General features: G+C 41.2%; 1 protein-coding gene across 3 annotated transcripts in view; it reads right to left on the reverse strand.

Annotated features, from left to right (window-relative positions):
• Nucleotides 1–10,537, reverse strand: part of LOC146970644 (solute carrier family 12 member 7-like) — a 32,308-nt gene extending 21,771 nt beyond the window's left edge. For 2 of the 3 annotated variants that reach the window (XM_085804107.1, XM_085804106.1), the window contains exon 1: nt 9,726–10,537. In XM_085804107.1, the coding sequence (XP_085660233.1) occupies nt 9,726–9,864 (139 nt within the window). In that variant the 5' untranslated portion in view covers nt 9,865–10,537. The remainder of the gene's footprint in view (nt 1–9,725) is intronic. The other variant, XM_085804108.1, reaches the window with a different exon arrangement.
• Between the last annotated feature and the right edge of the window lie 662 nt (nt 10,538–11,199).

The following is an 11,199-nucleotide window of genomic DNA, read 5'->3' on the forward strand; positions in this document are numbered from 1 at the left end:
ATTTAAAAAAAAAAAAAAAAAAGTTTAAAAGTAATCCAAGCTTCACAAACAATTAGATCTTGGTATTTTATTTGGATTTTATTTATTTAGTCCGAAATCTTTTTAAAAAGTTTAAAAGTAATCCAAACTTCACAAACAATTAGATTCTTGGTGTTTTATTTCGACTTTGCCCTGTTGAAAATCCATAAGAAGGGGTCTGAAAGGTCCAGACTGTGGAGTTGCAGTTTTACAGTCAACCAGTAGGGGTCTCTACAAGGGGTCTGAACGTGCGGGTCCAAACGTGCGGGTCTGAATCTGCGGTCTCCGGGTCAGCAGAGACATACTATTGGGACCAAGGGGGCAGTTGTCGGTCTGAGAAGTGAAGCTCACTTCCGCGTTCAAAAAACTGCAATCCCCTCGTATTCCTCTGGGGGCTGGCTCCAGAAGGGAGCAACTCCAATTGAGCCCCATGTTAAAATAGCCGATTTTACAGCTTAAAAAAACATATTCACAGCCTGGTACATTTTATTTTTTTGCTCTCAACCGATAGTTTCTACCCCCGCACACACTCTGAGGGGGGTGAATTTTTTTTAAACTCTACCGTTTTAATATTTTAAGGTTTAAAGTTCTGGCCAATTAGGGCGCAGAACCGTTGAGTGACAGGTCCGGGGACCACTGCTTCGAGGCCAGTGGGCGGGCTCTCGGCTCGTAATACAACTCCAGTACACTGTTGGGAACCCATACATGGTGTGAAAACAATCTGCTTTGCTTTAATGTAGACAAACTTCATTGCAGTATCTTTAGGGTCACATTAAAAAATCTGTAGTGAACCGAACAGCTTCTCGCCGGCCGTGATTGGGACAGACACGGAACTGATGGGTAAGGAATGACGAGGGGAGGAGGTGCACAAACAAAAAGAACAAAAGAAAAACCGAGCACAAACGCGGGGGAAAAAAGAAGAAGAAGTAACGGAAGAAATGCAGAACACAGAACACGGACGCAGACGAATTAGCAAAGGACGATGGGAAAACGCGGGAGGAAATAGGACACAGGTGTGGCAATCAAACACAGGTGAGACACATGAAGTAATCACAGGAGGAACCACACAGGAAGACAGGACACTGGACTTCAAAATAAAACAGGAAGTAAACAGAGGATGTGAGACAAACCGGTGGGGTTATAATGCATTTCCTAGAACCTTTTCCTAACCTAACCATGAAAACTAAATGCATTTCCTCAACCCTGAACTAAACCTTATTCCAATCCTAAAACCAAGTCTTATCCCCAGAACAGACATTTAAACCTGTGGGGGCTGGCATTATTGTCCCCCAAAGCTGTTGGATCAATAGTGGCCTTCCAGTTTTTGGCCTCAATGCACATGCAAGACAGTACCTATCAGTCCTTTTCCATACCTTAGTAACAATGTCACAGTATTGCTGAGCAAACTGTTGGACAAATATCTGTATGTGTGTTGACTTTAGAGCATTCACTCCCTAACACTAATCTGACTATCAAAAGTAACTATGAATTCACTTTAACAATTACTGCAAACCACACTTTAACTTTAACACTATCGGTTGATTATATCAATCATTAATCAAGGGAATACCTGGGAATAAATGGTTCAGAGAATCATTGAGTGTTAAATCTAAAGATCTAAAGCATACATATACTTAAAAGCGACACAGAAGCCTGTTGGGATAGATGTTAATTGTGTAGGGATACCAATGTCAACAGTTTCATATCATTTTATCATTAGCTTGCACAAAATCCTAACTTCCAAACAGCTTCCCATGTAATGACCATGTTGACCAGCAGATGTCCTCATTCCTTAATGTACAACAACAGGGTCATGGATCATTGTATGTTCACTCCTATTTTAAATCCTGCAGAATGACCCTGTTTGCCCAGATGGCAGTTATATCTTTCCTCCTTCATGAGGTCAATAGCGTCAAGGCGTTTTCCTGAGAGGCTGAGTCATAAAAGTTGTTTTTGTATCTCTGGTGTTGTGTTGGTTTCCTTTGGTATAAAGTACAAGAAACCTGTTGAGTTGGTAAACATAATCTGTCTATTGTGGACACTTCGCTGGACTTACAGGGCATTGATGTAAAAACATTTTCATTGCTTCCTTAGCAGGTGTATTTGCGATATTCAATTAGTAGATTTTACAAGGGGAATCTCATGTCATGTAGTAATTAGTCAAACATAAGTCATAAAGATAAGTCAAGGGTCACATAGTCAGTGTATGATGTCACCAATTCATTAGCTCAATGACGCACGCTTCAGTGCATGAGTGAGTGTCAGACCGGCTTTACATTTTGAGGTAAACAGAACTCAAGGGGGCACTAAAAATAAACTTCCCATTGAATCACTGCACAGCAGAAGTGCTTCTGTTGGCAGGTAGCCCACCACACCAGGACAACACATGGGAACAATAATGATTAACACCAACTTCTGCTGCACAGAGGCTATAGTTCCTGGAAGTGTTTAGTATTAAGTGTCAAGAGGGAAGGTTGTGGTGTTCTATGAAACGGATCAACAAACACAATCAAGACATTTTCCCCAAGCTGTTTGGGAGTTGTCTCAATAATCACATGATTACAGATGTAGCCACCTAGAAGTTCCCCCTGGTCCCTGGTGGGACCACTGTGGGACCGTGATGGGTCCGTGGCGGGTCCGTGACGGGCTCCCGCTTGGCCCGTGGCGATAATTTAATCCCCCGCGATGACGTAGCGAACGCAGCCACGACTGTTAACGCCCCTCTGCAGCCCGTGTGAAAATCAGCTGCAGTGTCTCATTTGTCCACGGGGAGGAGCAGTGATTTTGACCCGAGTTAATCTGTCAATCACTTTTCCTCCTCCTTTCTTTTTTCCCTCAGATGAATTGCTATAATTGCCTCCAAAACAGGCGATCTATAAGTAGCTTAAAAGATAAATAAACACCGACAGAGCACAAATAAAAATGTATATCACTCGCAGTTTACCTGTCTACAGAATTTGCATTCTAGTAAATGTTTGACTTGTGGTGGTTTTAATGTTAACACTGAAGCATAAGGTGCGCAAACAAACCCTAACGAATAAATAAACAACATGCCAACGTGTCCGTGAATATACACGCATGAGACTGTTTGTGTAAAATTAAAGTGTGGTCCTAAGTGACCGCCCTTATATTCAAACAAGAGGAAAGAGAGATAATTATGAGGTTCATAAATTAAAACACCATGATTGTGCGTCGTGCGCCCTCGCCATGGCACAGCTGAGACTTAACATACTTGATGTTTTTTGTTTGTTTGTGTGAAACCTGTAATATAAACAGTTATTTACAAGCCCCTCTTTTAGTTTTTGCCAGTCGGCAACCATGAAATCTGCTGTGCATCTCTGGCTTGCTCATTCACTCCCCATCCGCAAATAAATAAATAAATTTCTAGTGACCACAGCGCGTCACGTCTCAGAACCACGGGCTACATTTGTGTATTTATTAGGGCTGTGTAAGTTGCGTTATCATTAAACTATTAACGCCGACATTTATTTTATTGCGCATTAATGCATGTTGCTCACATGCTTTTATTTTGTAAAAGTCTGTTGCTGGCTGCTGCGGTGTAGGGGTCAGAGTCGCCGGACACCGTAAACATGCGCTGTGCACCTCTGTAAAATTCTCAATAAAATTTCATGAATGAGTGTATTTTTCACCACGTAATACTAATATCCCTCCCCCTGCGCTATGCTGACCTGAGTGGTTGACAGCTCTCTCTCTCTTTTTTTTTTTTTCACTTTTAATGATAAAGTCACGTCAAACCAGCCATTCCCATTAGGAGAGCCAAATGCCTGACGCGCGATCTACTGGCACTGACGCACCTGTCTTAATATGGAACTCAACATGAGAGCGAAGGTGCGCTCTGCTCTTATTTCCATCTCACCCCACACACGTCGACCTGTGTCTTGTGAAGACGTACAGAGCGATGGGGAGAGAGAGAGAGAGAGAGAGAGAGAGAGAGAGAGAGAGAGAGAGAGAGAGAGAGAGACCATACAGTAGACCAGCTGATCCGCCGGTCCACTGAGTGGTATAAGCACGTTAGTCAGATAATCAGGGCCGTTGCTAGGAATTCTGGGGCCCCTGAAAGAATACTAAAGTGGGCCCCTGACTTTTCCACTTTTTTTCTTAGACTACGTATGTATGATCATTTTTTATTTAGCCTACTTTGTTTTGATGCTAATGCAGCATTACTATGAGTATTAGTCAGGGTCTTATGCAGAATAATTCAGTCATACAAAGATTAGACTAGGTGCAGCAGGTGTCTTCAACTTTGTGAAGTTGTGATATCAAATCGGAATGGGGTTTATAGGGGGATTGACAGTATAGGCTAGTGCTATAACTAGTAAATTATAGTGAAAAATCAATATATTTAATTTATAAATTTAATCCAGAGGAAGTACAGAGTTAAATGAAATTCCAGCACTGACTCCATATGCAAAATTACAACATTTTTTGTAAGATAGATAATAATGTAAGATAATCATGAAAATAAAAATGTTTAAAGCAGGGCCTTCTAAGGAAACACCTGCTCATTTTCTAATCAATTCATAGTCAAAGCAGTGGGGGATGCTTGGAGATGGTAATGCTCTGGAGCAGGTGTGAATGTTCTGGGGTTTGGAGTGTGTTGTTGCTCAGGAGAGAGTCTGGTCCAGCTAGCTTTCCAACATAACCTCCCCTCCCCCGGTCCTCCTTCAAAGTTGAACAGCCAGCTCCATTGCAGGCTCTGTGCGATTTGTGTGACAATGGGTGACCAATAGGTGGCCCATTAGGGCAAACAAAAGATTGAGCAATGATAATGCTAATTCCCTGGTCGAAGGCATGCACTGAATACCTGCAACTGCAAACATCTTAAAAAGGCTTTCATCACTCCCTTAGTTTTTTCCTATTTAAATGTAGAGTCATAGTAAATAAATTGTGATAAAAAAATTGACAGTAGGTATTATTAGCTACAACAATTTATTTCCAGATAAAACAGTGGCCAGCGCATCTCCAGTAGCTAGGTCTGTTATAATTTCACTTCTTAAATCAAACATGTACTCGTGGTTCTATGAATTATGTGAATTTCCACTCACCACCAGCGGCGGCACTTTAAATGCCGCCTCTGGCGATATGTACTGTTCTGTGAGAGAAGCGCCATCTCCTGGTCATGTCATGTACTTCATTGAATGGGTGGAGTTCCAGTAAAAACTAGTCACACCCAGGAAAAGGAGGGGGTCACTCCAGCTGCTGGGACTTTGCTGGAGCTCAGCTGGAACTCTCATGGGAACTGCATGGCAGCTGCATGGCAGGGGAACTTTGATGTGGCTCCCACTGTATGATAATTAAAAAAGCCATCTAAGCCCTCAAAGGTGTGTATACTGTCAGAAATTGTTTGCGTACCTTACCAAACCAAACCAAATGCTACTACATTGTTGTGTCATTTCAGGGTTGGGTTGGTTATTTTCTAACTTAATTTTTTAGAAGTTTATCTGTGGGATATCTCCTCCTGCTCACTGAGGTTACAGACTATGGCCTGTGTTCACAGGAGACAAAAAAAAATGGTATAGTTGTTGAGGACAGGAGGATGGAGGATATTACACACTTAGATTGTGCATAATTTCACCCAAATTAAAAAAAAATCATAATAAATCATTTTAGTGCCGCAAATCCCACACCCCTCAGCCAAGCAGAAATCCTTCAGTACAAGCAGAAACGATATCAGTGCACTGTGCTTTGGAAAATTATGGTACAGAGATGTCATTGTTTACACAGATGGCATCTTGTCTAATCAGCACTCTTGTGTAGTCTATGTGAGTGTGTGTCTTTATTAGTACTGCAAGTTCTGTGACCTCTGATTTTACAAAGAAAGGTATAAGAATGGAATGTATTGTTGTCTTCATTGGTTTACAGCAGCCTTATTACATTGGTTTTGAAATATTTAACTTGATTTTTTTTTTCCAAAGGGATGTTTCAATTTTATTTCATTATTACATCACCATCGAAGGCAGAGATGCTGATCAGTGACAGGTTTTGTGAGTGAGTGTTTGTTTAGGCCTGTATTTAGATTTTGAAGAGGACTTAAATCTGATAAAATCAATAAAGGGGACTCGTGTGATCGTGGGAAAAATATTAAGGTCTGCATAGATGGACTGCTTTTTGAGTGGTAACTAAGACTTGCTACCAGCTAAATTTGCCTGTATGTTTGGAAAATGGATCTGTCATACCTGATTGTCAGGTCAGATCCTCCATGTGAGATGCTCCAGTCATTGATTGTGTGTTTTTAAAACTTATGGTGGGGTTTGCAGCCTATCACACACAGTAGAAGAAGTGTTGTGTGTTGCCTACTTTCTGAACAATCAACTTGTTTGAACAACAATTGTGTTTCCACTGTCTGTGAAACATCACAGCATGGAAAAGGGGCAAGGACTTGTACTCATGCAGGTGTCATATTTACATCAGGGCACTCAAAGTGAGCTTTACTTTAAAAGAGATGGGTTTTGCATCCCTGCATCTGAGACAGATGAATGAAAGAGAAAAAAAGATCTGGATCTTCTAAGGTCATTTTGTAACAATAAAAATACACCTACACACTGAGATAGCAGACTTCCAGGAAGCAAACCATTACTCAGTGGTAGTATTAATGAATTCCATTACATCAATGGACATGTCTGAACAGCCCCAAAACTCATTCAATAAACCTGAATTCAAACTGAGATATGCTATCAAAAAAGTTTGACATCCTCCTCATTTCTTCATGTTTTGAAGTTTAAGTTCAATGAATAATATTAAATATTAAATGAAACAAATGAAACAAAAGATATACTGTAGTAAACTGCCGGACGTCAGAAGAAGACATAGGTCACCAAAAACTCAAATGAGAGTAAATTAAGCAATGAAAGTTGAGGCAAACAAATCCTACAGGTGGCCAAACTGTTGATGACTTACTCTGTCTATGCAAAGACCAAAGTAAAACAACAAGACGATACCTTCAAAAGACAAATGAGACCTTAAACACATCAAGCTGGTCTGGTATCAACTGGACAGAAGGTGAAAGCAGAAGATCTATACAAATTCAAGATGTTTGTGGAAACTTCTGCAACAATATGCAACAATTTAGATAAATTAAATTAAAGAAAATCAAATTACATAAAGAAAAACTACAAAAATAAGCTGATGTCCACAAAGTGGACAATGGTTTCCTACATAGGAACTATTCTGCCAAAAATATATATTTAAAAGGTTGGTACCGTCTGATAGATTTTGTCAGATACTGAAGCTTTAACAGTTAACACAACCCTTTAGTAAATCTGTCCAACACAGATCGACGGTAAGATAAGATTACGCTACATAGTAAACATGATTTGCTTCCCTTGAAGTGCTTCGACGCTCTAACAATGTAACAACTGTAATGAACAGACTTTTGAAACAACTTCCCATCTGACATGTTTATGGCAGCAGCACAGGAACACACTATTCAAGCTCCTGCGTGTGTTGTTTATACAGAAATCCAGTGAAGTCAAGTATTAAAACTCATTATCATTGAAGGATGATACACATCTGGGTGATGGGGGCATCTCAGGAGCAAGCGACGCCTGCACATTCCTGTGGGTCATAAACTCACTTTGAGGCTGTCTGAACATAGAGTGTACAGATTTACTGCTTGTTAATACTTGACCAGTATGACATGTCCTCTCTTACCTCTCTTCTCTATCTGTCAGGCATAGTGTGTTTAATACAAGATGTCATTATTAATGCTGAAATATTAAGTATTTTTCATATGAAATGATCATGTTTAATGTGAATTGGGTCAATTTAGAGAAAAGTACACAGACAATTATGACCCAGTCAGCAGATTCCCTTCTATCTATAGAGCCTAATACTTTTGGGTTTCCAGGCCAAAGATTCTATTGGTGAAATGCTTGTTTTACATGTGTAATTATTTGGGATACTTGCTTCAATCAGAGACAGACTATAACAAGACTGGGCCCCGCAAAGTGAATTTATCAACCTTAGGTATGCCAAGCAGCTGAAGGACCGTGAGACAGCAAACAAGGTTCTAGTCACAAGGTGTTGTGGGCTCACCTCCAGCAGCATACTGCCTGTTAGGAGGAGAAGGTCATTGAGCTTTCTACCAGGCTGGAGGAAAGAGGAAAGAGTAAAGAGATCAAGTCTCTATGATAACAGTCTCTATGATAACAGGATATCTGACCCACAAGCTCCACAGAGCACAGACCTGGAGACTAGACTGGGTAAGCATGCACCAGAGAACGAGTCTCATGCTGAAGAGAGAGCCGGTCAAGAGTTGATCCAGCGGTTGGGGGCTCCTTCTAGGGTGCAAACTGAGAACAAGAGGAAATGACCAGCAAGCTCAAGGTCAGTCGGGCCCTCCAGAGAGAAACAACCCAGTTTACAGTATGGAAGAGCTATTTAACAGGCCCTCCAACCTGTGCCAGAGGCTGAAGTCTGATAGTGAAAGAGAAGCTCACAGCGAGACACTCAGTCTGGAAAGTTTGAGGGAGAGAATTAGGCAGAAGGATTCAATCTCTCCTGCACTCTCCACCACCTATGGCAGTTATGTTGCACTAGTTGGTACTACACACCACCCGGGCTGGAACACAAAAATTCAAGGTGTGTTTGGTTTCTACCATAAGTGTCAGTAAATAACAGCATTATTACAATTTTGTATTTAAATAACATTAGTTAATTTAACCCTCATTCAAAGATTAAATAATGTAGATTAAATGTGTACCACCCTGCTCTCTTGAATCTGAGACCCAGACTAACCTTAGTTCCTAAACCTATCACTAAACTTAGGCTACTTTTTAATTTCCCCTTAGTTCTTATATGTTAGGGGGAAAAAAAACTTTTAACGAACTTAGGTCTTGGTAATTCAGTTATTCCACTTCATTAAATGTGGCTAAATCCAAATGTAGAGAAAGATACTAGCTAAACTCCAACTAGCTTCGCAGACTTCAGTAGCTGCAGTCTCCAGCTTGTGAGGCAGAATCATGCAAGCATTAACATCAGGTGTATTTCGTGTGAGGAATGCATTATCCCGCACTAGACCGACGTACTCCCACGGCTACATATGATGATCTGTAAATAATCAGCATTAAGTTCAACTTTCTTAGTTGAACAAGTGAAGATGGAGCAGACAGCTAAGGTTTTGCACTGTGGGAAGATTTCCTAAAAGGTTCTACAACACCTAATTTTCATGTGAAGTTTGTTCAAATCCTTAACTAGAGAAAGTGTCTGTAACACTTTTTTGCCAGTCAGCTTCAAAACTGTAATCGCATATTTCACAGCTCCACGTCTCCTAGCACCATCATTGTAAGGTATGCACTCTTATAATAGGCACGCAAACCCTGCACCACAACAATGATGAGGCAGAAGAGCCTAACCATCAATCAGCGTGGTAGTGAGTAACAACAATACACAGTTCCTCCCTAACCACCACATCAAGCTGCCCTGCAGGTTCTAGCTAGTTTACGTCAAAACCCAGTGTTTGTTGTGTAACACGTGTGCCTGCCATAACATGTGTGTTTGTGTCAGAGTGCCTCTGTTTGTACCTGTTCATTTACCATGAATTTGCATTAATGCTTGACTTTGTCACATTGCATGCTGGGGTGGGCTCCATCTCACCCATGACCCCAAACAGGAATAATTGAGGTATTGAAACCTGACCTCCCTGAGGACAGAGGCATGTTTACATACATGTCTCCCAGTTTTCCTACCTGAGTGAGGTACGTTGTCCTTATCGCTGTCCTCTCCAAAGATTTTGCCCAGACTGATAGGTTTGCTTCCCTCAGCTGCGCTGGCACTGTTGCTGCCATCGTCCGCATCCTCCACCGGCACCACAGTGAAGGTAGGCATGTTGGATCTTTACTTCCCTGTCAGAAAGTATGAAGAGGTCTCCACTGACGTCGACAAGGATGACACTAGCTGTTGAACTTTCACTCCCACAGGGAAGCGGAAAAGTACATAAAAGGTAGTCAAGTGAAAGAAAATAGAGCCCTATTAGGGCCCCAGTGAGGAAAGCTGAAGGTTCAGGTTTGACCACAACATGGCACTCACTTTTTTTCAAATCTGTTGTTTCCTTTCTTTTTGTAATGTGATCCAGTGGGCTCTGGACTCAGTGTGAAAGTGCCGCCTCCGGCACATGGGGCAGGCCAAAGTCCTCCAGTGTATCTCTTCACTCCCTCTCCTTGTTTCTTTCCCTCCCTTTTTTCTCCCCACTGCTTGAAGACTATTGCCCCATGTGACCATCTATTTACCATATGAAGAGCTGTAGCCCATACATGGTGAACCCTGCAGCTCCTCCTTCCAGCCTGACCGTCCTACTTCTCTCACTCACACCTTTGTAATGCCAAAAAGGTAGACCAACAAAACAGCAAAGTATCTGAAAAAAAAAAGTATCCAAAGTATCTCTCCAGTCCGCACTGACTACAAAATAATCAACTCCCTCATATGTAAAGAGGGAAAACACCAGATCCCGTCTCATCTGTCATGTTTTCTCATTCCTCTCACACTGCTAGTTTCCGTGTATGATTTGCTCCAGGTAAAGAAAATGGGTGTTAACTTTCCCACAGTGCATTGTGGGTAGTAGTAAAGTGCCAGTGTGGAGAACAGAATGCCACTGCACGCTCTCATACGTAGACACATTGTGCCTGCAAAGGAAACAGCTTGAAAACCTTGGACACTACCTTTCCTCTGTGTTCTGAGTGGCAGCATAGATCACAATAGACAGCCTGGGGGGAAAGCGTTGAGCTTTGAATAACAATGGACACAAGTAAACAAGAATTGTTTCTAGTTTGTGGGAATGATCATGCATGGTTTTCTTAAGGAGCTGGGGCATTTATTTTGATGAAGTGTAAGCTATTGTAATAATGTAATAATGAATGTGTAGTATAGAGTGTCTTGCATCAGTTATTATATTTTCTGTTGGAGATTTCACTGCAGCGGTGTGATATTAAGTGACTGAACCTTTGTTTTAAGGCTGAAACTTTAATGCAACACAGTGGCTGAGTGCTTCACAAAGGAAGCCTTGTTTTGTCACAAGTCTTTCTTTACACCTTTCTCTTTTAGTTTCTTGAGTTGTATTCAGGAAGCAAATTATACAAATTCTTTCTTTTTTATAAAAAGGTTCAAATATGCAGCCCTGGATTCTCTGGTGAGTTTATTTAATGTCGTTTTTACAACTGTAATGTG

This window comes from Trachurus japonicus, chromosome 17, assembly GCF_045865225.1.
Source record: "Trachurus japonicus isolate A0001 chromosome 17, Traja_1.0".
Lineage (NCBI taxonomy): Eukaryota > Metazoa > Chordata > Actinopteri > Carangiformes > Carangidae > Trachurus > Trachurus japonicus.